At 43.7% G+C, this 27,745-nt stretch overlaps 1 protein-coding gene across 1 annotated transcript in view; it reads right to left on the bottom strand.

The window, feature by feature from the left end:
- The window catches only part of LOC126262806 (cytochrome P450 6k1-like), a 174,176-nt gene that overhangs the window by 48,879 nt on the left and 97,552 nt on the right, over positions 1-27,745 (bottom strand). Inside the window, exon 4 of the mRNA XM_049959646.1 lies at positions 19,331-19,596. Coding sequence (XP_049815603.1) covers positions 19,331-19,596 — 266 coding nt within the window. The remainder of the gene's footprint in view (positions 1-19,330; positions 19,597-27,745) is intronic.

Here is a 27,745-nt window from a genome sequence, read left to right on the forward strand (position 1 = left end):
ATTGTGCAAATCTCGTAACAAAGTACTGGTTACGAAATGGTCGATACGTCAGCGAGAATATTAGTGTGAGGAATTCTAATTAGATTTGAGATTTGGCATTCATATTGAAAATTATTAAAATGACTGAAGGCAACAATTGCCAAAATTTGGTAGACTTGGATACGAAACAATCGGTCGAACAGTGGGAAACGCGCACCGCGGTACCCATTGTTCAGGGGCAGGCGGCTAGCATGAAAGACGCGACCGCCGAAACGCAACAAAGAGCAGAAATGGAATTCCAAACTTTAGAAAATGTTTCGGAATCGGAAGTGAAAATCAAATCTGAATCCCTTGATGACGAATACGGGAGGACAATTAAAGAGGAAGCCGCTACGGAAGTAAAACCGGTAGTTTCCGGGAATTTAACTGATTTATTGAATGTTTTGATTAACGAAATCAAGAGTCAATCGGCAGAAATTAAAGCTCTGTCTGCGAAGCAAGATGATCAGGCTGCCAAGCAAGAAGCTCAGGCTGCCAAGCAAGAAGCGCAGGCTGCCAAGCAAGAAGCTCAGGCTGCCAAGCAAGAAGCTCAGTCTGAAAAAATTGAACGAATGCTAGACAGTTAGAACAAAGCTATTAATGTTGTTAACAACAATGTTGAAGTTGTTAACACAAAAGTTGATAAAATCAAAGAAGATATTGTTGGGATTAATACCGAAATTGGTAATCTTAAACAGGAAATGATAGGCGTTCAGGCGGAAATTGCAAGCATAAATACTCGTTTTTATTCCGAAATTAGCAGAATCGAGAAAAGAGTAGGAGAAGCAGTTGCTCCGATCATCGAGAATAAGGTGACGGAACAAATTCAATTAGTGAAAAAAGAGGATCAAAAGAAGGTGGAAACTTTAAAGGCTTTAGTATCCGAAGTAGATACCAAAGTGATGAAGCAGGCTAATACCTGCGAAGAGAAAAAAAGGGAAGTAGAAACGCTTGCGACAACCACTTGCCAAGTAATTACGAGAGTGTCGGAATTAGAAAAGAAACTTGACGAAAAACAGAGCTATGTGCCAATCTGTGCACATAGTTCGGAGTTGTTGACGAAAGAGGAGCGGTTCGACCCCTTGAAAAAAGGCGGTATACACGCGACGGATTTCATTAAAAATTGTGAAAGAGTTTTACCCAGATCATGGACTAATGAGAGAAAAATTAATGCGGTTATTGATGTGCTGGCTGGTGATGCCAAGCGTTGGGGCTTCAACCTCAACATTGCGAACGTTACTTTTGACGAATTTAAAAATTTGTTTCTGGCTGAATACTGGTCAGAGCAAAAACAGCAAAGTGTCTGGAGCGAATTTGTCGTATCGAGGCCTTTCGATGCGAATTCGCGCGGTTCGATGAAGGTGTTTTGTGAGGGCTGGATCCGCAAGTTGGAATATTTGCGTGATCGCCGCACGGAATCCGAAATAGTCTGGGAACTCTACAAGAAGCTTCCAGATGATACAAAACGCTACGTAGGAAGCAATTACAGGACAATCAATGATTTCCTGGAAAGAGTTGAGGACGAGGACTATTGGCGCAATAATCGCGACAGTGGTAGAGGCCGTGGTAACAACAACGGGAACCACAACAACGATAACTATGGGAATAATGCATACCGCAATCTTGGCAGCAATAACAATAATGGTTCGGGCCGTAATGACAATCGGTACAATGCAAATAATAACCGGAATGACGGAAACCAGTATCACACTAGCGTGATACGGACTTCACAGAACAGTAATAACGCCAGAGGGTGTGACCAGCCGCCTCAGCAGTATCCGGGGAGCGCATCTGCTGGGACGAGACAGGGAAACCATTAGCCGCGCCGGTGAGGGGCCGACCGGGCGTGGAGAAATTTTGGAGGCCCAATAACAGGAGAAAACCCAGGTGTCGTCGTTATGAAAATTCCGTATGGAATAATCAACGGCGGGAGAGTGTGCCAGTGTTAGGAGAAAGGAGTGCGCTCACAAGTAGTAGATCAGCTATAGACACGGTAGTAGAAAATACATTCACTGTCAGTGAGAACAATTTAAGCAATGTTCCGGAAATCGATTATAAAGTGGCAGCTGTAACACCCACAGCGGAACTGGAGATTGAGTTTAAGAATGATTCGCAAGTGTTGAGAGAAGATCAGATGTCGGATAAAACGTCCGTCATCGAGCGAGGGGATGCAGAGAGGGATGAGGTCTGGTTAAGGCAGTTTGGTCGCTTATACGACGAACTAAGAGATTATAGGTGCCTGTATGGGAGAAGTGTTTATGGGGAGCGCGGGCAGGATTTGCCGCGTTTCGTCCCACAGGAAGATAGTATTTGGAAGTGATAGAAAGTTCTGGCCCTAACCGGCAGACTTTACTAGAAATAGTTGATGTTAATGGGGAGCACGAGCAAGATTCGTCGTGTTTCGTCCCGCAGGAGTTGGATGTTGAAGTAGTAACGGAAAGTTCTGGCCCTAACCGGCAGACTTTACCGAAAGTTATAGTGGTAGAAGTAGCCGACCCATCCGAGGCAAAACTCCAGTTTAAACATTGCGAGAGTATTAAGGAGAAAGATTGCGAAAATTTTAGTGATAGCCGGACACGATTGGTAGAAAAGCACATAGATTACAGCGTATATGAGGTTAGAGCTGACATTATACGGTCAGACGATAGCAGTGTGGGTTGCACAGATCCAGAGGAAGTAATTGCAGATACCACTGGGCACATTCCGCCGGGTAGATTGGCAGATGAGATCAATCTGGCCAAAGAGGAATCAACAAAGGTGACAATTAGTGAATTGATAGCAAAGCAACACTCACTAGTTGACGAGTTACAGGAAAAGGTTTCGGTATTGGAGGCGAAGCTACAGACTAAGCCTCAGGACAAACGTGTTGAAATTAAAACTGTATGTGAACAGAGGCTGAAAAAGCCGCCAGATAAGCAGGATTTAGGATCAAAGCCGGATGGTTTTTTCTGGAATGACCTGGATATAGACGAGGATTTACTGTGGGAAAATAAAGAAACAGTCGAGGACAAGTGTAGACAGATAGTAGTGTCTATTAATATGAACGACCTACAACTAAACGTGTTGATTGACATCGGTGCAGAATTGAGTGCTGTATCTGGGAAAATATTTGAGTTACTGAAAGACAGACCTGGTATCGTAGTTATGCCAGTAACAGGAGTAAAAATTATCGGTGCTACTGGGAAGGCCAGTAAACCGGTCACAAAACAGATTTTTGTCCACTTCAAGATATGTGGGACACGATTTGAACAAGAGTTTGTCGTCGTGCCAGACTTAACTATGGAAGTAATTATCGGGTTAGATTGGCTATTAAAGTACCGTGCAGTGATTAACAGCGAAAGCAAAACTTTGACATGTATGTCACTCGATAAAACAATGGTAGTTGGTTTTGACGAGGCAGGAGACGGTGTGCATAGGCAATACCAGCCTATACACATTGTTAACAGGCCGGATGACATTGACGTAGGAATGAATTTGAACTGCCGTAACGTGAGGAATTTCGGCATTGACAAAAGTGTAGAAAGTGAATTGGAAGAGATAATCAAATTCCCTCCACGGATTGACGTTAGTATTGGTGTGAAAAAAGATCGTTTGCGAGAAGTAATGAAGCTAAAAGCCGATGCTCGCATACGACATCATGACGTTAAAGTGCGTTTTGCTAAGTTTGCAATCGGAGACTTAGTACTTGTAAAAGCTCATAAATCGAGCGAGATAGACAATGAAATCTCTAAATTTAAGTTTGTTTATAACGGACCATATAAAGTCATTGGTATACCTCACACAAATGCTTATTGCTTAGAGTATCCAAGCTCTGGAAAACTATTAGGTATACGGAATATTGTAGACTTGAAATTGTACCAACCTGGGATCGATTAATACCACACAATGGGTAATTTGAACAGTATGTAAATATAGTGTGTAATATTTAACGATTTGCTAGATTGCCATGCTTTTGCCTGTCCAAGAGGACATTAAAGAAGTTGTAATTAATAAGTAATTAATTTTTACTAAATGATTTAAGAGAGAGTCATTATAAATCAATTGAAAAATCCATGCTGCTTGTTTAAGTTTTCAGCTGAGTCACAGTAGATTAAGGAATGTAAATATGATTTTGTAACTAGCTGTAAGATTTAATGAATGTGTAATTTACTAGTCATTGCCGATGTACTTAGACGCTGTTTTGAGTTTCAGGCTAGTACACGTGTGTGATGATGGACAGTGTTGAGTTATCCACTGTGATAGTGTTAATGGACTCCTTGAGATTACTCGGGAGTGAGTTTTTCCGAAAGAATTCAGTGAAACGGACGTTCTGGAAACGCCGTTACAAGGGCGAGTGAGATCAAGCGTGCCGCACAGGCGGGGGCAACAATACTGGCGAGGCGGAGCCGCTGTCAGCTCTTGTGCCGCTGTCGGCATTATTTCTACTTGCGGGTACGGAAGGCGAAGTTGTTTTTCTTCCCGGACAGCTGATGTGAAAGAATTCTGTTGTCAATATTTATGGTTTTTTCGGTCTGATGTGTATTATTTTCTTGTTTAGCGTTTAATGGACTCTCATGGCGAGAGTATTAATTATGAAAAGGTTATATAAAATGTTTATAATATGTAATTAATAATTAATTTGCGTATTTTGATCTACCTGTTTTTATGGCCATGTATTCTGATTAATTTTGTAAATAATATTCCATTTCTTGATAGTGTTACGAAATTTGACGATTTTAGAATAGCTAAACCATTTTCTTTGTTTTCTATGAATTTTAATATGTTGTCAACCTGTTTTATTTTGTGCAAATTGACAGAGTGGAATATGATTAGGAGTGTCTCCACTCAATTATTATGGTCAAAAAATTGATTTATGCTTAATTAGACGAATGCTAAATTTTGTTGATGTTTTGAGCATATGCATTTCCGCTGTTTCTTTTTTGGGACATTTTCTGAGTCTGTTTAGGTTACACGAACATCCTCAGACAATGTGGGGCACGTGTAATGCCGGAAATGCATATCCTCCTATTTCCATCTATTGTACTGTAATATTTTTTTCCATATTTTGTTACCTGAATATATGACGTTTCTGTGTCTTTGTATATTGTGACGATTGTAATTGTTTTACTGTTTATATATATATATATATATATATATATATATATATATATATATATATATATATATATATATGTGTCGATTTATAATTGGTTTATTTTGTGAATATTATTTGTATTTATACGCTGGGTCTGGCCTAGGGAAAACTATACTATCGAACGAATACATCGATAGGTCGTGTGGAGAACCTAAGTGTTTATGATCTTTGGTAGTGTGAACTCTGTCGCGTGGAGCGCGGGCAGAGCAGGAGAGTCTGGCTGGAGTAGTGCGGTTGAGCAGGTGTGTTGTGTGACGCTCCCGCGAATTGCCGCGCTTTCGGGGTTTGGCAGCATGTAATTGCGCTCGACTTGCGATGATAGTTTCTGACATGGTGTCGCGGACGGGAAGCATTAGCTGGCGCACATCAAGAGCCCGTTTCGTCTGGTGACCGTGTCGAGAAGAAGGCGCGCCAACATCCAGCTTCTGCATCAGCGACGGCCGACAATGAGTAACTGTCGCCACCTCCTCGATCGACGACTTCAAACCTTCATCCAATCAACAAGGAAGACTACAATCACGTAAAGTTTCAGAACTGTATGGCAGACCTCAGCTTTTCAAACTGTTCCATTTGCCTCGCAAAATTACAGCAACTTAGCATGAACCTTTGTTGCTCATTGTCCCAATTGCATTACCAAGCAGGGTCCCTTCCTTTTCCGAAATGAACCCGAGTGTCATTGAAATTCAGACGCCAGCATTAAAGTACAATCATTCCACTTCACTGCTTTAATTTCAAAGTTCAGTTTAAGTATTCATAGCTGGCTACAATATTTAGATCACACAAGCACAAATTAAGAGTGCGAGTTTTGTTACCGTATTTTAGCTTACCTGTGACTGCAGCTCAGCTTGGTACGTACTAAATTTTACTATTGTTAATTGTTCAGAATCATTTAATTCAAGTTCAAAGTTAAATTTCTTATTTCTAAATTGCGTGGATTCAAGTAGCTTTTGAAATGATTGTTGAGGTAGTCCAAGACTAACCGTATTTTACTGAATTTCGATGTGCTTCAGAAAGAAAGCTCACTATTAACTTCAGTCACTAAATTAACTTTCGATCTTCCGGTTTTATTAATTCTTTTGCTAAATGAAGTCAGAGTGTAGCGAAATTTATTACTTCTGACAAACTTTCAGTTTTCACACTACACGTGTCAACCTTCAGTTGCCACGCTTCTAGTGCTAATTATATGTGTAATAACCTTTCTTTTTCAGTTACTATATTAATTGTCCATAGCACTGGCGACCGTAATTTCCCCCAAATCTCAAATATCTAATTACCGCTAGTTAATTGTTAACGTAACGACCGCACATTTACTTTCTTTATTAACTTTACCATTTTTCAAAATTAATTTCCACCAGTTTTATTTGCATTTTTCCTTTCATCAAGATGTAACCCTTTCCTCCCTCTTTACCGACAGATTAACTTTGGTGACGATTGCTTTTTCCAAATTTCCATTAGGTACACGCGGTTTAATTTTTCACTGTCATTAAGGTCGATAAGTGAGGGGGAGGTTACACACTGTTCCAATGACCATGTACTGTGTTCTTGACACCAAGCTTTACGGGCTCTCCTGTGATCAGGGGTCAGTGGAATGCACCTTGCAAATCTCCGGGCGAATAAACAATGTCTGCTCAGTCGTCTGTAGACTATGTGTCTGGAGACAACTGTTCCAATGGCTGCGATAAAGTCCCGAGCAAGGCTACCTGCAGTACTCGGTGGCCGTCTGCAGACATTGATGTTTAGATATCGGTCTTCTTATGGTGTTGTATACTGTGGACGTCCCGTACTGCAGCGCCTGGACACGTTTCCTGTTGCTGGAATTGTTGCCATAATCTTGAGATCACACTTTGTGGCACACGGAGGTCCCTTGCTACGACCTGCTATGTTTGACCAGCATCCAGTCGCCCTAGTATTCTACCCCTCATAACGTCATCAATATGTGTTCTTTGAGCCATTTTCAACACACAGTCATCATTAGCACGTCTGAAAACGTCTGCACACTTACTCGCTGCACCGTACTCTGACAGGCAACAACACACCTCTTCGTATGTGGGCTGCTGCCAGAACCACTGTGCGACGAACGCAGGTCAAATGCACCGCATGGTCATACCCCGAGGTGATTTAAACCCGCAAACCGCACACCAGAGCGTTGTTGCACCATGTATGATTATCCTTAATTTGTGAGCATGAGTGTATAATGCGACAGAATCGTGGCTCCACTTTTCAGCAGGACAATGCTTGTCCACACATGGCACCTGTCTCCCTGAACAGTGTGCGTGATGTTGAGGCACTCCCGTAGACAGCAAGATTCCGAGGTCTGTCTCCGACAGAACGTTTGTGGTAGCATCTCGGACGTCAGCTCCATGCCAATGCCAGTATCCAGGATATGAAAGACAGGTCAGAACATTTGTGGGTTCATTTTACATCAGGAGAAAATACAACACTTTATGACACCATTCCCAATCGAATCAGAGTGTGCATTCAGGTCAGAGGGGGGTTCAACGTTATTCCCATAAGTGGGCTCATACCGCCAAGTTCTTTGTTTGTTTGACTCGCTTTTGTAATCGCTGAGATAACATCAGATAACCTCTCAACCCACGACGGACTTAGGGAAAGCAGGAAAAGGTGTGGACGGGGCCTAATCAGTTACCGTTGGTTGTACAGTAAACACATACACTTTATTTAAGAAAATAATTTTGTAAAATCAATCATTTTAGAATAAAATGACTGTAACACAAGCTACACTGACGGCTGAAGACCTTAATTAAGAAAGAATTCAAATTATTTGTCGGCTGAAGGCCACGAGCAATATTTCAGAACAATTAACAGCTGAAGGCCTGAATTACAAATGAGGAAGGCAATTACACGTTCAAAATACCAAAATAATTTTTAAGACAACCAAATAAAAAATTAACTGTAACACGAGCTACACCGACGGCTGAAGGCCTTATTTACAAGAATTCAAATTGTTTGTCGGCTGAAGGCCACAAGAAATAGGAATAATTTAAACAAAATATTATTTTCTAAACAATTGACACAATCAGACCAAAGAAAGAAGGGAGTGATCCACAGACAGTGCTCCAAGGATCGACCTGGGAAAGTCCCTCAAACGTAAATAAGCTGAGACAGGCAGCCCAGGATGGTAACTCAAACCAGTCACAGTTTAAACGCAAGACCAACACTCTCGCAAAATCTACGTAACGTCCGATGCCCAATACAACGATGGAATCACCCGTGCCAGGCAGACGGTCGGGGTACACTCTCGACATCGTAAAACGACAAACATTATACAAGAGAACATGTTCAGACGCAAGAGTAATCCGAGGTAATCACAACAAGCTGCTTCCGCGAATCCAGTACGCAGACAGCGTTAAAATGACTGCTAATTCAAAACCACACTAGATACACACGGATCCGTGAAAACAGTACCACAAACAACTCAAACAATATTAAAACCAGTCACTGTGGAGCAACAGGACGAATTACAAACACAGAGGAGTCAGAAACGGTCGGAAAACCAAATACACGTCGTCCGCTGAGATGAACGACCGAACGACCACCCAACGGTCGTTCCCGCTCAAGTCAGCCACGGAAAGGTCCCAGTATGAATCATCGACTGACTACTTATAGCCATGAGGTCACTTCAACGGACGGGCACACACACACAAGTGAAAGTTGCACTACTCGAATATAACGATCCATTCAACTTAAACTCGCTGAATCCGGACCTCGACGTGCTCGTGTACTCTCGCGGCCACATCCTTCCATCGGGCAGTGCATATACCGCCAGCTCGCTCGGCGAGTACTGGCGCTGTCGGACCTCGCTTCTGCTCCGTCCCCACTGAACTGCCAACACACTCCAGCCCGGAAATACTAGAGGCCGCTCCAAAGATAGTACCACAGTACTCGCTACCGATGAACGCCGCTGCTGCCACTCACGGACAGACAAAGCGAGCAAACGTAGTGGCGCCAGTGAACGTACTAAGAAAACGAGAGGTCACAATCCGAATACACGACGCCAACCTGTCAACAGCACAAACGTGAGCCGGAGCACGGCTCAATTTCCTCTTTCCGTTCTGGATGCTTCACATTTTCCGTCGGGCAGTTTATACACCGACGGGACAAATATCGCAGTGACGAAATATAATTAAGTGGAGTAATGAAATTTCGGGAACACAGTTTTTTAGGTAATATATTTAATTGGGTAACATTGCAAGATCACAGCTTAATGTCAGTGGGAATTTGAAATGTTAAATCATGGTACATTAAAGGGAGGTTTACTATCTTTGACCCGATGAAAGCATGTTCTTTTTGTCGGGATGTTTTATAGATATCAATTTCAAATTTTGTCGGAATGTTTATTCACATTTCCTCTACAAACTGGAATTTTTTGGACCGGAAATGTCGAAGGACAAAGGCGGAAGTGCCGTCGGAACGAAACAAAATTTCGATGTAGACCTCCACGCGTGGTATGTAACAGGACAGCCGGCTGGTCTGAAATCAGAATTGAGTTGACGTCAGCGAAGTATGTAAGATTCTTTAGGAGCTGTACCTCGCTTAAGTTATTTGGACAATAGGAAACAAAAAGGGGGCCATTTGAAAAAAAAAATACAATTTTTTCATCGATTTTTCGACTTTGTCGGCCATGTAAAAATGTTAATAGTTGATGGATCGGAATAAAAGTTGTACAACTCCTAGACAATTTAGTTAGTTTCGTTGGAAACAAAGAATCATGCCAATCGGTTCAGTAGATTTGAAGTTACCATACCGCGCGATAAAAAAAAGGTATTTCGAGAAAAACGCGTTTGAAGTTTTGACTACATATAAATGCAATATTATGCAACGTACGTTCAATCTGCTATTACGAGTCCATAAACTAGTCCTTCCTCTTCCTTAAAGAGGGCGTTCTGCTCGATGTGATCCACCCTGCGCTGCTCCACAGCCGCTCGTACCGCCGGTGACAAGCGGTTTTCGGCCGCTTGAATCCGGTGGTAGGCCGAATGCTTGGCGAACTGCGTCGAATAGAGACCCAGGGTGCCGTCCATCGTTGTCATGGTCTTCAGAATTGCTGAATACCGTTCGTTGACGCTGCTCACTGCCAGAAAACTCGCAATCTCCACAATCTTCGCACCAGAACGCAAATGCTTGGGCGCTAACTTCCAAACACACGCGTACAAACTTTCATTTGAATTTTGTTTGTTTCCTCCCAAGCACCGGTACAATAACTCGTCCTCCGAAAGGAAAAAAAAAATTGGCGCGTGAAAAAGACCGATTTCAGGCAGGTGCATTTTTTTGTTTAACCGCGAAAAACAAACATTTCCGTTCCGTATTGGGAAAAACCATTTCAGGGGTGGTTTCTAAGCACTTTTATGGATCCAAAAATGAATTTTTTAAAAAAATCGATTTTTCGAACCAAAAGATAGTAAACCGCTCTTTAATAACCGGCGCAACCACCATCATGTTGAAAGTAAGCATGCAAATGTGCAGGCATTGTGTTGTACAGGTGCCGAATGGTAGTTTGTGGGATGGAGTTCCATGTCTGTAGCACTTGATTGGTCAATAAATGGAGGTTTAATGCTTTTTGCGGATGACGCTGGAGTTTTCATTCGATGATGTCGCATACATGTTCGGCTGGCGACAGATCTGGTGATTGTGCAGGCCAAGGCAACGTGTCGACACTCTGTAGAGCATTTTGTGTTACAATAGCGGTACGTCAGCAAGCATTATCCCACTGGAAATCACCCTCTGGAATGCTGTTCATGAATGGCAGCACAGCTGGTCGAAATCACCATGCTGACATACAACTCTGCAGTCAGGGTGCGTGGTATAACCACGACAGCGCTTCTGCTGTCATACGAAATCACGCCCCAGACCGTTATCCTAGTGTAGGTCAGGAGTGCCTAGCACCCAGACAGTTTGGTTGGAGGCCCTCAACTGGCCTCCTTCTAACCAACACACGACCATGATTGAAACCGAGGCAGAACCAGTCTTCCACAGAAAACAAAGCCGACCTCGACCCCGCCCTGCTTTCGCTTGACATCACTGAAGTCGCCGATGGCGGCGGTATGCGGTCATTGGAACGCACGCTACAAGGTGGCCGGCTCGGAGCTCTCCTTGAAGTAACCGATATGTAAACATTTAGTTGTGTCACTGTGGAGCCAATTACTTCTCTGCTGCATATGCAGTATGATGCGCTAGAGACATACGCCGAACACGACGGGCTTCCCTCTCGGCAGCACCACGCATCCGTCTGGAGCCCGATCTTATGGCGACCGTATATTCTCGTGATCACCGCTGTCAGATGTCATGCAAAGTGGCTGCGTTCCTGCCAAGCCTTCCTGCAGTGTCGCAGGAGGAACATCCAGCTTCTCAAAGCCCCAAACCCCACTGCATGACCTCTTTCGAACTCAGTGAGGTGTTCATAAGGGCGTCTTTGTCACTTCATCAACATCACTCCCCCCACCCTCAGCTCAAACTCAAAGGTAACTAACGCTCGCGACAGTTGCAGCATGCACACTGCTGGCCATTAAAATTGCTACACCACGAAGACGACGTGCTACAGACGCGAAATTTAACCGACATGAAGAAGATGCTGTGATATGCAAGTGATTAGCTTTTCAGAGCATTCACACAAGGTGGTGCCGGTGGCGACACCTACAACGTGCTGACATGAGGAAAGTTTCTAACCAATTTCTCATACACAAACAGCAATTGACCGGCGTTGCCTGGTGAAACGTTGTTATGATGCCTCGTGTAACGAGAAGAAATGCGTAACATCACGTTTCCGACTTTCATAAAGGTCGGATTGTAGCCTATCGCGATTGCGGTTTATCGTATCGCGACATTGCTGCACGCGTTGGTCGAGATCCAATGACTGTTAGCAGAATATGGAATCGGTGGGTTCAGGAGGGTAATACGGAACGCCGTGCTAGATCCCAACGGGCTCGTATCACTAGCAGTCGAGATGGCAGCCATCTTATACGCCTGGCTGTAACGGATCGTGCAGTCACGTTTCGATCCCTGAGTCAACAGATGGGGACGTTTGGAAGACAACAACCATCTGCACGAACAGTTCGACGACGTTTGCAGCAGCATGGACTATCAGCTCGGAGACCATGACTGCGTTTACCCTTGACGCTGCATCACAGACAGGAGCGCCTGCGATGGTGTACTCAACGACGAACCCGTGTGCACCAATGGCAAAACGCTATTTTTTCGGATGAATGCAGGTTCTGTTTACAGCATCATGACGGTCGCATCCGTGTTTGGCGTCATCGCGGTGAATGCACATTGGTATAGTATTCGTCATCGCCATACTGGCGTATCACCCGGCGTGATGGTATGGGGTACCATTGGTTACACGTCTCGGTCACCTCTTGTTCGCATTGACGGCACTTTGAACAATGGACCTTACATTTCAGATTTACGACCCGTGGCTCTACCCTTCATTCGATCCCTGCGAAATCCTACATTTCAGCAGGATAATGCACGACCGCATATTGCAGGTCCTGTACGGGCCTTTCTGGATACAGAAAACGTTCGACTGCTGCCCTAGCCAGCACATACTCCAGATCTCTCACCAATTGAAGACGCCTGGTCAATGGTGGCCGAGCAACTGGCTCGTCACAATACGCCAGTCACTACTCTTGATGAACTGTGGTATCGTGTTGAAGCTGCATGGGCAGCTGTACCTGCACACGCCATCAAAGCTCTGTTTGACTTAATGCCCAGGGGTATCAAGGCCGTTATTACGGCCGGAGGTTGTTGTTCTGGGTACTGATTTATCAGGATCTATGCACCCAAATTGCGTGAAAATGTAATCACTTGTCAGTTCTAGTATAATATATTTGTCCAATGAATACCCGTTTATCACCTACATTTCTTCTTTGTGTAGCAATTTTAATGGCCAGTAGTGTACTTAAAGCAAATCTGATTTGCTCGCTAACGGTGGCGTTACTAGCGCCACTCTTTTGCGACAGGCCCGAAATCCGAATAGTCATAATGGTCCATATGTAGAACTTTCGTTAATGTCACACGACTTCTTCTTGGGGTTCCAATTTTTTTTCCGTCAGTGTATTTTACCAGGCGAAGTCGTTGCCTTTCATATTTTTATTTATTGCCATATTTTCGTCATCCAGCATGGAGGGGCAAGTCGACAGGGAGAAAGGGTCACCTTGGCGAGTATAGTGCCCTGTAGCCTTGACCTGAAGCTTCCAGGAGGCTTGATAAAAGCTGCGAAGAAAAATGTTGACTAGTTTCTCGGCCACTACGTCGCCTCGGAAGTACGAGTAATCCACGTGTCCGGAAATTAGTGCCATCTTTCTCTGCGTGATCCGAAAGTTCGCTCCCATTAGTACCATACTTTCAGATTTAGTTTTAAATACTTTGAAAAAAACATAGAACAGAAACTATTGTGGACGGGCAAAAGGTACAGGGAGGCTACTGACAGTGGGAGAATGAATCAGAATGGTCACGTGTCCAGGAATTGCGCGTGTAAGTCGATGCACTCATACCTAGTCACTATGCTACATTTCTATTTCCTGATGGAATCCACTAAATCCGCGTGGCGTGGAGTCGGTAAGTGTAATTCGGTATTTTATAGCCACAGCCAGTTTGTCTGCTCACGACTCTATCCAAGTGCAGGTGTACTTCATCTGTGAGCCAGATGCAGTTGACATCAAATCCTTCATTATCGATCATTGTGAGAATCTGATTCGCAAGGTCAACCCTCTGACGTACAGCTCCTCCTGGTAAGGCCTGGTGGTTTTGTATTCTGGATCAGTAGTTTCTGCGAAACGGAACGCTCGAAACCAATCCCAGCTGCTGTTCTTCTGACGGATTTCATTGGATTTTGCTTAATAGTTACAGAAACCGTGGCGACATTTTAAAGAGTAACAACAGTTTGCATGGGGCCAACATTCCTCTCTAGTTCAGCAGCCACTCTGCCTGTCCGTTGGAATATGGCGAATAGCTTGCGAATTGTTTTCGCATCGGGTTCTTTTGAAACATTATATCGTATTCGAAGACTGTACCTTGTTCTCGTAGGATGTAATGCATCATCTTTATTCCACAATATGGGTTTTATTCTTTTAAATTTATTCATGAAAGTAAAAAAAATGTTATCGAAGAGGGGATACATTATGTTACCCGTAAGGAAAAAAGAACGTGCAATAATAAAACTGACAAGAAGGTGTTGATTTTCTTAGTCTTTGGTTACGGCTGAAACTAATTCTTGCTACCAGGAATTTTCTTTCAATCGTATGCTAGAACTGGCTCCAAGTCATGCAGTCGTAGTTGGAAAGCAGAGAACTTCTCGACTCGAAACCGTGTTATTGCTAAACGTTAATGCAAAAGTGTTAGTTCGCATGATAATTATAATAATCACAATCGGACTTCGTTAAAAACATAGGCTAAAAGTTCGACTTACGAATATTGAAATGGGAAGACGATAGCAAACTTGTGGCGCGTGAACATCACGTAATCGAACTGACTACTTACAACCAATTTACAGGCCAAAAGCTTTACGAGAAGCTTCATTAATACTGGAATTCAGGGCTATCCATTGTACTACAAAATAAAGGTGAAGTAACCCAAATAACGTTATTGTTTCACAACAGAATTCAAGATACAGGAATAACGTAACTTTAGAGCAGCAAGGCTCAACAAGGAAGGAATATCAGTGTAACAATTAACTATTAGTGTAACCAAAAGGAAAGGACCGAAAATGCCTCGCACAGACAACTGAGATACAAAGCCGAAGTTCATCTTCAGAGACGTAATCTTATATCAAAATATCAAGTTTAGTCCGGGTGGCTGCCTGAAATAGAATGTTTTGCTACAAGGACTGTTTTCTAACCTGAGGTATTCCAGTACAAAAATCTCTTTGTTCAATGACAAACATGATTTAAACCGCTTCCATCGGTACACTAAGTTCCCTTCACATTTCAGGTGTGGAACTGGTCGTTCTGAGTTGCGACGCACTGTTCATAGGCACTACGTATTGCAATTAGAGATTCACCTGTTACAAGCTTCTCGAACTACTTCGAAACTTCTGAATAAGTTACTTACAGCTTTCGCCATAGACATACCGATTGCTGCCTATTTAATTTTGAAATCAGGGACTCATTCGCTGGGCACCCTATAAATAGTATTGGTTGTTACTACGGTGAAGAACCAAAGAAACTGTTACACCTACCTAACATCATGTAGGGCCCCCGCGAGCACGCAGAAGTGCCGCAAGACGACGTGGCATGGACTCGAATAATGTCGTGAAGTAGTGCTGGAGGGAACTGACACCATGAATCCTGCGGGGCTGTCCATAAATCCGTAAGAGTACGAGGGGGTGGAGATCTCTTCCAAGCAGAACGTTAGAGAGCATATCCCAGATATGCTCTGTAATGTTTACGTCTGGGGATTTTGGTGGTCAGCGGAACACTCAGAAGAGTGTTCCTGAAGCCACTCTGTAACAATAATGGACGTGTGGGTTGTCGCGTTGTCTTGCTGGAATTGCCCAAGTCCGTCGGAATGGACAATGGACATGATTAGATGCAAGTGATCAGACAGGATGCTTACGTACGCAACACCTGTCAGAGTCGTATCTAGACCTATCAGGCGTCCCATACCACTCCAACTGCACACGAACCACACCATTACAGAGCCTCCGCCAGTCTGAACAGTCCCCTGCTGACATTCAGGGTCCATGGATTAGTGAGGTTGTCTCCATACCCATGCGTGTCCGTTCTGTCGATACAATTTGAAACGAGTCTCATCCGACCAGCCAAAATGTTTCCAGTCATAAACAGTCCAATGTCGGTGTTGACGGTCCCAGGCGAGGCGTAAAGCTTTGTGTCGTGTAGTCATCGAAGGTACAAGAGTGGGCCTTCGGCTCCGAAAGCCCATATCGATGATGTTTCGTTGAACGGTTCGCACGCTGACTCTTGTTGATGGCTGAGCATTGAAATCTGCAGCAATTTGCAGAAGGGTTGCACTTCTGTCACACTGAACGATTCTCTCCAATCGTCGTTGGTCGCGTTCTTGCAGGATCTTTTTCCGACCGCAGCGATGTCGGAGATTTGATGTTTTGCTGGATTCGTGATACTCACGGTTCACTCGTGAAATGGTCGTACAGGAACATCCCCACTTCATCGCTACCTCGTAGATGCTGAGTCCCATCGCTAGTGCGACGAGTATAACACCACGTCCAGACTCATTTAAATGTTGATAACCTGCAGGAGCAGTAATTGATATAACTTGTTGTCTTTTATAGGCGTTGCTGACTGCAGCGCTGTCCGTTTACAAATCTCTGCATCGGAAAACGCATGCCTGTATCAGTTTCTTTGGCGCTCCAGTGTAATTAAAGTGCAGTTGGAGGTCCAGAATGGGCTGTAACTATTATCATTTGACAGCGAAACTTGGTAGGTACGCTAATGCGTTAATGTGGAAAAAATTAGTTCCGATTTTGGTCAACATCTCGCACTGTACGTTGTTTGTATGACGGTTTTACACCCACGCTGTCGTTTAACAAGCCGTAACGTGGCTGAACAGTATGGCTATTGGTAACAGATACCGTGATCTGTTGGTGAAACTGTTTTATGTGAACAGCAGCAATTATAGTGGAAATGAGAGTTTGGTGTCATTGGCCGGGAGGCCGCCTTGGTGCAGGTCTCATTACATTCGACGCTACATTGGGCGGGAAGATGAAATGATAATGAAGACAACACAACACCCAGTCCGTGAGCGGATAAAATCCCCGACCCAGCCGGGAATCGAACATGGGCCCCTTAGGACGGCAGTTCGTCACGCTGACCATTCAGCTATCGGGGCGGACAGCAATTATAGTGCTGGATTGAGAAAGTATTGCCGACTGAAAGGTGTGGGGACCCGATTCTATTAAATGGTTTAAGGAAGATAATACTGAAATTTGAAAACACAGGTGAGCTTCGTGTTACACTTGGAAGAGGAAGTCGTCCTATCCCAGAGGAAGTTGCTGACCAAGTTGCTGTTACTGTAATTGATCACGCAGTCCGTGCGCTAGGTAGTGCTTCTGCTCGGGAAGTCTCACGAGAAATGTTCATCACCTGTTCAGCAGTACGGAAAGTTTTGTGGTCTATTTTGAACCGGTATCCGCAAAGGATCAGACGGTGCAGCAACTGAAACATCATGATCCGGAGCAACATTCTAAATTTGCTCTTCGGTTTCTGGCACGGATCGAAGATGATAACATGTGGCCGGGCAATATTCTATGGAGTGGCGAGGCACATTTTACACTACGTGGCGAAGTGCACGCAGAGGACTGCCTAATTTGGGGTACTGCTAACATGTGGCCGGGCAATATTCTATGGAGTGGCGAGGCACATTTTACACTACGTGGCGAAGTGCACGCAGAGGACTGCCTAATTTGGGGTACTGCTAAACCGCGCGTTCCCCGCGAAGAGGCACTGCACTCGCCATGTGTGACTGTGCGGTATGGATTCACAAGAACTTTTACTGCCGGTGCGTTCTTCTTTTAGGCGAACTCACCCAGACGACCTGTCAGGTGTACAGTGACGTCTGCACGTTATCGAGACGTCCTTGTACAGCATGCGATTCCTGCTTCGGAAGAGCCCAACTGTGTAGGAAATCACTGTTTTCATGGGATGGGACAACACCTCATGTCGTTCTACCAGTGAAAGATCTGCTTAATGCAACCTTCCACGAACGTGTTATCTCCAGAAGTTTTCTAGATGCATGACGTGCAAGGTCGCATGATGAGAAATCCAGTATTCGGAACACGTTGCTCAGATCCACCAGAACTGCTGGAAACATGTAATTTTATGTATGTGACATTTCGTCGACGTCTGCAGTTTTAATATTGAACAAATTATGTAAGCGATGGTTAATAATAAAATAACAACGTTATGCCTTTCTCACAAGGGAACCTCCCCATCGCACCCCCCTCATATTTAGTTATAAGTTGGCACAGTGGATAGGCCTTGAAAAACTGAACACAGATCAATCGAGAAAACAGGAAGAAGTTGTGTGGAACTATGAAAAAAATAAGCAAAATATACAAACTGAGTAGTCCATGCGCAAGATAAGCAACATCAAGAATATAAGAACTCAGGAGCGCCGTGGTCCCGTGGTTAGCGTGAGCAGCTGCGGAGCGAGAGGTCCTTGGTTCAAGTCTTCCCTCGAGTGAAAAGTTCAATTTTTTATTTTCAGACAATTATTATCTGTCCGTCCGTCCGATGCGAGGTAACTGCCTCGTAGTATGGGGTCGCTACACCTAAACAAACATCGAAACACACGACGTCAGTCGACTACAGCGCACGGAAGAGAAAGTATTCCTGCTAACGAGGCTCCCTGGCTGGCAGTTGACTGTTCGCTACTTTGGACGAGAGTGCATTAAATACGTGAGATGTATTCCGTGGCCAATATGGTATAAACTTATTACAGTGAACAGATACGTCAATGAACGAACGGAAAGATCATAACTTTGCGAAAATAAAGAAAGTAAACTTTTCACTCGAGGGAAGACTTGAACCAAGGACCTCTCGGTGCGCAGCTGCTCATGCTAACCACGGAACCATGGCGCTGCTGAGCTCAGACTCTCCTTGATGTTGCCTATCTTGCGCATGGACTACTCAGTTTGCATATTTTGCTTATTTTTTTCGTAGTTCCACACAACTTCTTCCTGTTTTCTCGATTGATCTGTGTTCAGTTTTTCAAGGGCTATTCACTGTACCAACTGATAACTAAATCTGAGGGGGTTGCGATGGGGAGGTTCCCTTGTCAGTGTTTGACCTTTTCTGCCTGCACCTTGTTCCCAGTCCATTACATATGGAAAAATTTCTATTCATCTTTCTTGCATCCACAGCGCCATATTTGCACCTGATGGCCAAAATTGGAACTTTTTTTTTTCAGCGTAAATCAGTTCTGCAGTGGAATACCTACCAAGGTTCGCTTTCGTACAATAATTGCAGCCGACACTAGACCTCTGTGAATAGCTGCACTTTAATTATGATCACCCAGTACCTTTAATAGTGGCTGGTTGCTGTTTTTACTTTATTGGAAGAATTACCTCGTATTTTTGCACAATCACGCTCTCATAGTATCGATTTTCGACACAGTAACACTGTTATACTGTGTGCCTGTAAACAGCACAAGGAAAAGAGACTGCACCTGAACGTGCACTTTACATACCACCGTAACGGCTTCACCAGTTCGGGATTAATAGTGCGTAAGACTTCGTAGATCGTCCGAATCATGTTGCTCTCGAAGATCCTCCGTCCCCACTGGCGGAAGTCGGCGTCTGGGTTGCGCTGGCAGTTGACCTCGATGCCGAAGACTACGGATGCGATGATGTCCGTGGTGTAGCGGGCCCCCACCTCGCGCATCTCCATCACCTCCCCTCGTGAGGCCGGCTCCTCCAGCACGTCTGACAGCTCTCGACCGCAGTCCAAGATCGTCTGGAACGACAGAGGACAAATTCCGTGCAGAATACGGTGCCTGGTGCGCACTGACCAATTTTCGTCCGAAGCGCTGGGCGAGTTCATTCGTTTGTTTGGAATGTTCAAAATGGTTCAAATGGCTCTGATCACAATGGGACTCAACATCTGAGGTCACCAGTCCCCTAGAACTTAGAACTACTTAAACCTAGCTAACCTAAGGACACCACACACATCCATGCCCGAGGCCGGATTCGAATCTGCGACCGTAGCAGTCACGCGGTTCCGGACTGAAGCGCCTAGAACCGCTTGGCCACACTGGCCGGCTGTTTGGAAGGGGCGACCGACATTTACTGCCCGCTTTCAGCTGGTTGGGATGGTAGAATCAAGGTGCCCGTACTACAGTCCTTCTCAAAGGATTTTCCGGAAACTATCCAGTAAATAAATTCATTTCTGCAATACTTATAGCTTTATACGTCAGCTTCATGGTAACGTGCCTATCATTCCGATTGTAATCATCGTTACTGTGATATCTGCATTTAAGTAAGCCACTCCACAAAATTCGCAAAAGTTTGTAATGAAAAATGGGCAATTTGGCTAACATATTGGATTTTTCTTTAGACTTGGGTAGAGATCTGTAGCTGTCCTCAAAACGGTTTGAGATATCGAAACGAGATTTTGGTAAATGATACCATGCAAAGAGGAGAGTATTTTGTCATAAGGTTACTATGTGAACCTTCATTATCTACCTGCAGACGTTTTCAGTGAAAGATTGTAATTTTCAAGGGCCATCGATAACTGATCAATCAACAAATAGTGTGGATTTTGGAATAATATAAGTGAGACATTAGACCTTTATTTTTGTTCCAAGGATGTATTTTTTCATAATCTATTGGTCTTACATGTCCTCAGTTCCTCACTTAATAAACCGCTTTTTCAGAAATCTCTCGCAACTGCGATTGCACAACGTATTAATGAGGTGATGTTGTGTGAACTCCACTGTGTTTTGGTAAAAGAAGCAAATTTTAACATGGCAACAATAGAAATGTAGGTTGTACACAAAATTCGCCACCCATAACGCTTCTTTGGATGTTACAAATGGTTAACAAGTCTGATGCAAATAAATCGATGCTTTTGTTTCATTTTCTGTGCAATTCGTTCTGGACAGGAATTACAGTAGAGGTGATAGCAGATTTTTTGGGTGGTCACCACGCAAATATGGACGTGGAAATGCTCCACTGAATGTTTATGAAAACTGTGAGCATAGGCCTCAGTTTAGACGGCATTTCCCCTCCAACGCTCAGCATTTCCCCTACAGCACCTGCCCTCAACCCCCACCACTACTGCTCTCCTCACACTTGCCCTGTCGACTGTGCATCTACTGACCATATTATTATGCATGCACTCTACCTAAGGAATTCACTGTGTTCAATACAAAATTATATGGGATCTTGAGGGCACTGGAGTAGATGTGCTAAGGCTGTTAAATTTCTCGTGTGCTTTGAGTCCCTGAGAGCCTATCACTTTCTGCAACTCTTCCACACAAATGATATTCACAGAAACATGCTATTGTACTGAGACCGTACAATGTAGGAGTACTTTTTCCTGCCACAGTAAATCATATAATAGGCTACCACACAAGATTAAGGGGGGACGTTGATGAAATTGACCAAAAATGTCAATTTTCGATTTAAATTTTATTTGTTAGTACAGCTCATGGACAATAAGTTCCCAAAGTTTCAATGTTGAAATAGCATCCGAAGTGCCTCAAAATTAATTAAAAGTGTGACGCGGCCTCCCTGCCACTCCAAGCTCAGAGGGATAACAACCCCTACATTCACAAGGAGAGGCTTCCAAATTGTATCCTGGATCTTGTCAAGCCCACTCAGAGGTTTCTGACCGATCCTGCACTTCTCAAAAAGTGTGTTCATGGCAAAACCCAAAATCCAAATGAGTCTCTAAATACACTCATATGGAAACGATGCCTTAAAAACACATTTGCATCTACTACAGTTGTCAGATTGCAACTTATGATGCAGTTATTGTGTTTAATGATGGGAATGTTGGGAGGATGAAGGTATTAGAAACAATGGGCTTCAAGATAGGAAATTTTAGTCAAGACATCCTGAGAAAAATAGATTTACAGTGCGTCTCTGCAGCTGAAAAGTCAGTTGAAGACCTGGTAAAGGAAAGAAGACAGACAACAAGAAACCAGAAGAGAAACTTTGAAGGGAAAGACGACCCATAGTACAGATGTGGTGCCTTTTGAAGAAGTGACATAAGGAAAAAAGTTAGGTTGAGTTTTAAATTGCGTTTCCTGGAAAGTTTGTTTTTTAAAATTTATGTACCTTTTCCTTAGATTCTATGAATGCTAGAATTATGAAATTTTGTACACATATTTCTGTAAACGTAATAAACGTTGTCTCAAGAGAAAATTTTGAAATTCTTATTGTAAGCTGAGATATGGGGCAAAGTGCTTGGAATTTAAATTTGTACTTGTGGAATTATAATTAAAAAATTATGAAAATTCTCCTATTGGACCTATTCCAAAAACCTCATGAGAGAAGCTTTCAACATATAAAGAGATGAAACAGAGAAATTTTTGTAGAAATCTCTTGAATGCTTTCTGAGAAAAAGGAACATACATTATTTTTTTGAAGATAAAACTTCATATTTCATTCAAAAAAGTTGAATATATATAATCAAAGGATTTTATATGTAAATGTGTTACTTTCATGTAAAGCGTGGTACAAACGTTCATTGACATATCTCCAAAACTGTGGATTTGGTGCATTTCTGAAATAGTGTGTGTTTTCATCAACGTCCCCCCTTAAAGCCAAAAAGACAAATATTCCTACCTGAGCAGTTCCAATATAAAGTCCAGTCCGCGCCCAGTACAATATGTGGATCAGACTGGAGGAAGCTTCAAAAACAGATCTAAGGAATGTTTAGGTACAGCACCCCACATAAATCTCACATTAAGTAACAGGGCATGTTGTTGACAACATAGATGATAATAAAGTAATACTTCATAAACTAAACAAAGGCCACAAAATGATCTGTTTTCAAGAACTGGAAATTATTACTAATGGAATAATCCTAATGGGACAGAAATCGGTTGATGTGATGCACATGTACAAACTAATGATTATAATTTCAGAATAAAAAATCAAATGGCTCTAAGCACAATGGGATTTCATATCTGAGGCCATCAGTCCCCTAGACTCAGAACTACTTACACCTAACTAACCTAAGGACATCACACACATCTATGCCCAAGGCAGGATTCGAACCTGCGACCGTAGGAGCAGCGCGGTTCCGGACTGAAGCGCTTAGAATCGCTCGGCCACAGCTGCCGGCTATAATTTCAGAATAATTGGATGATTTGTTCTAGAGGAAAAGCTTTAAAAATTGATCAAGTCAATAATGTGTTGGTCTGCCTCTGAGTCCTGAGCAAGCAGTTATTCGGCTTAGCACTGACTGGCAGTGTTGCTGCATGTCTTCCTGAGGGTCATCGTACCAAACCCTGTCCAGCTCCCTCTCAACTGCGGAGAGATTCGGTGACCTTGCTGGCCAAGGTAGGGTGTGTCAAGCACTATGGCAAGCAGTAGACACTCTCACTGTGTGCGGGTAGGCATTATCCTGTTGAAATGTAAGCCCAGGATGGGTCGCCATGGAGGTAAACAAAACGAGCCGTAGAGTCGGCCTGGAATCTCATTGACTGGAGTAGAATTGTCTTGTGATGAGTCCCGCTTCCCCCGATAACCAGCGAACACCTGTCTGGAGACGCGCCGGACAAGGTGGAACATCAACCCTACAGCCGCCCGCCATACGGCTCGAGAGGCAGGCGTCATGGTCTGGGGTGCCATTTCTTTTCGTGGCAGAACTCCTTTAGTTATCATCCGCGGCGTCCTTATAGCATAGCGGTACGTCGACGATATTCAACGGCTCATTTTGTTGCCCTGCATGGCAAGCCACCCTGGACTTGTATTTCAGCAATGTAATGACCGGCTGCATCCGACGACAGGTTTAACTGATTGTCTTCGTGATTGCCAAACCCTACATTGCCCAGCAAAGTCGCCAGATATTTTCGTGATTGAGAACTTTTATTGCGTTATGTCCAATCAGTTCGGGTTTTGACGGTATAACGCGCTAATTGGACACAATTTGGCACGATATCCCTGAGGAGGTCATACAACAACTCTATCAATCAATATTAAGCCAAAAAACTGATTGTATAAGGGTCAGAGATGGACCAAAACGTTTTTGACTTGCTCAGATTGTGAATTTCACTTGAATGAATCATCCAATTATTCTGAAATTTTAATAATTTGTTTGTCTGTACATGTACATCACACCAGTCGACTTCCGTCGCATTCGAGTAATTCCTTCGTGGTACGTTAGGTTTTCGCTAAGTTATAATGGATATTTCGACGAACATCTCGACGTTCGCAAGTTCAAAATGGTTCAAATGGCTCTGATCACTATGGACTTAACATCTGAGGTCATCAGTCCCCTAGAACTTAAAACTACTTAAACCTAACTAACCTAAGGATATCACACACACCTATGCCCGAGGCAGGATTCGAACCTGCGACCGTAGCGGTCGCGCGGTTCCTGACTGAAGTGCCTAGAACCGCTCGGCCACGTTCGCAAGTAATTTATATGGTTTATAGTCGCCGAATTACGACAACGAACTGTTTCTTCTAGTAGAATTATATGTTTTTTCTGAGGCATTTGAAAGAGGTTCCTAAGAGAACTTCAACGACATAACATGTACGGCACTTAACTAAACAGTATCTAGATAACAGCACTGTAAACCACTGTCCCGCCGCTACGAAAAGATGTTCTACAAATGCTTGTCCTGTTATCTCTGATGTAAGCAAACACGTGACTCACGTATGGATAGTGTGTTTATTCTCACAGCTGTCATACCAAGTGCTGAAAATGTTGGCCATCAGCACTGCTACACGCTGTAAAGTGATTCTGGAGGAACAATACTGCACGCTAAATTTCGTCTAGAGTTATCGGCAGCACAAGCCCGTGTTATGAACCATTACAAGCCTTCTGGAGACTTAGGTGTTTTAATGTTCGCTTTCATAATAGTATAGAAGTGTTAAGTTTGTTGATGGTGCAGACCATTTTGCGTTTCCTGAACTACCGTCCTTGCAAAGCTCTCGAAATGTTCTCTTACGAGAGTCTGTCATTACGAGTGCGGAATCGCAGGGGCACCCCGTGTTGGTATCACACTGATTGCATTATGTCCAGCGGGATGTCTTACAATTACCGCAGCGGCAGCAGCGTATCTTCGGAACTCGAAATATTGTTCTTACAGGGTGTTTCAAAAATGACCGGTATATTTGAAACGGCAATAAAAACTAAACGAGCAGCGATAGAAATACACCGTTTGTTGCAATATGCTTGGGACAACAGTACATTTTCAGGCAGACAAACTTTCGAAATTACAGTATTTACAATTTTCAACAACAGATGGCGCAGCAAGTGATGTGAAAGATATAGAAGACAACGCAGTCTGTGGGTGCGCCATTCTGTACGTCGTCTTTCTGCTGTAAGCGTGTGCTGTTCACAACGTGCAAGTGTGCTGTAGACAACATGGTTTATTCCTTAGAACAGAGGATTTTTCTGGTGTTGGGATTCCACCGCCTAGAACACAGTGTTGTTGCAACAAGACGAAGTTTTCAACGGAGGTTTAATGTAACCAAAGGACCGAAAAGCGATACAATAAAGGATCTGTTTGAAAAATTTCAACGGACTGGGAACGTGAGGGATGAACGTGCTGGAAAGGTAGGGCGACCGCGTACGGCAACCACAGAGGGCAACGCGCAGCTAGTGCAGCAGGTGATCCAACAGCGGCCTCGGGTTTCCGTTCGCCGTGTTGCAGCTGCGGTCCAAATGACGCCAACGTCCACGTATCGTCTCATGCGCCAGAGTTTACACCTCTATCCATACAAAATTCAAACGCGGCAACCCCTCAGCGCCGCTACCATTGCTGCACGAGAGACATTCGCTGACGATATAGTGCACAGGATTGATGACGGCGATATGCATGTGGGCAGCATTTGGTTTACTGACGAAGCTTATTTTTACCTGGACGGCTTCGTCAATAAACAGAACTGGCGCATATGGGGAACCGAAAAGCCCCATGTTGCAGTCCCATCGTCCCTGCATCCTCAAAAAGTACTGGTCTGGGCCGCCATGTCTTCCAAAGGAATCATTGGCCCATTTTTCAGATCCGAAACGATTACTGCATCACGCTATCTGGACATTCTTCGTGAATTTGTGGCGGTACAAACTGCCTTAGACGACACTGCAAACACCTCGTGGTTTATGCAAGATGGTGCCCGGCCACATCGCACGGCCGACGTCTTTAATTTCCTGAATGAATATTTCGATGATCGTGTGATTGCTTTGGGCTATCCGAAACATACAGGAGGCGGCGTGGATCGGCCTCCCTATTCGCCAGACATGAACCACTATGACTTCTTTCTGTGGGGACACTTGAAAGACCAGGTGTACCGCCAGAATCCAGAAACAATTGAACAGCTGAAGCAGTACATCTCATCTGCATGTGAAGCCATTCCGCCAGACACGTTGTCAAAGGTTTCGGGTAATTTCATTCAGAGACTACGCCATATTATTGCTACGCATGGTGGATATGTGGAAAATATCGTACTATAGAGTTTCCCAGACTGCAGCGCCATCTGTTGTTGAAAATTGTAAATACTGTAATTTCGAAAGTTTGTCTGCCTGAAAATGTACTGTTGTCCCAAGCATATTGCAACAAACGGTGTATTTCTATCGCTGCTCGTTTAGTTTTTATTGCCGTTTCAAATATACCGGTCATTTTTGAAACACCCTGTAGATTCCCTTCAATAGAACAGGGACCAACGATGCGGGTCTTGAAAACACGCACCAAACTATACGCAAAGCGCATACTAAGAATGTCATTTTTATCCACTTCTTTGAGTCAGCGTCTATTTTCACCTGACGATTAGTGCATCTTGCGAAGATTGACTTGACTGTGCTTTCTAATCTATGCTTCTTTCTCAAACGCACTTTTCCATCGATTTGACGTATCATTTTGCTTTTGTTATACATAACATTCGGTGAACTGTAACTAATGTGGAAGCCATTGCCATGAAGATGTAGATGCAGAAAAATGTGAAGAGGATGGAATGCGGTGGAGTGTAGTTCTCGCAGACCACTAGTCTGGTTGATATCTCTCGTGCTTCGGAGATGCCTCTGAGTGACATGCGCATTGTGTGTCACTGCTGCTACAATGTTAGCTTCATTTCTTTCATCAGTTGCTCTTCTTCTTCCTCGGCGTACTTTATTGTCCATACTTTCAGTTTCTAGACTATTTTTAGCCGCCCGGTGTGGCCGTGCGGTTCTAGGCGCTTCAGTCTGGAACCACGTGACCGCTACGGTCGCAGGTTCGAATCCTGTCTCGCGCATGGATGTGTGTGATGTCCTTAGGTTAGTTAGCTTTAAGTAGTTCTAGGTTCTATGGGACTGATGACCACAGATCTTAAGTCCCATAGTGCTCAGAGCTATTTTTAGACTATTTTTTTTTTGTAATGTCTGCAAAGACAGATGGTCAGTGCTTGGCACGATCAGGATAGCCTTCAGTTAGCAATCGCACAGCTGCTCAGACAGTTTGGCGATATTCGCCGTATACGATGTTCACTTTATTGACTGCCGTACGCATTTCTGATGACTCAGTGGCTTTACTAACAAGTTATCTGATTACTACGCCAGCAGAACACAGACTGACGGGCTTCAAGCGCACAGATAAACTGAACAGTACCTACATTACGTATTTTCTTACAGTCGGTATAATAGGACAGTCGTTTGTGTAACGGCTTCGGTCCGTTATCTTAATGCTATTTGATTCAGATCCATGCAGATTATGTCGTCGAAATTCACTTAGAAGCTTCTTTCAAATGCCAAAAAAAAAGTATATAGTTCCACTACAAAAAAACAAAGTTGGTATCGTAATTCGGCGTCTAGAAACGATAAAATGTACTTGCGAACATCAGGAAACTAAAATAAAATCCGCTATAACTTGGTGAAAACCTCATCCCGATATATTTATTCATTCTGGATATATTTCGGGTGGTCTTTGTGATCTGCCTCACACTGTATAATG

This window comes from Schistocerca nitens, chromosome 6 (assembly GCF_023898315.1).
Source record: "Schistocerca nitens isolate TAMUIC-IGC-003100 chromosome 6, iqSchNite1.1, whole genome shotgun sequence".
Taxonomy (NCBI): domain Eukaryota; kingdom Metazoa; phylum Arthropoda; class Insecta; order Orthoptera; family Acrididae; genus Schistocerca; species Schistocerca nitens.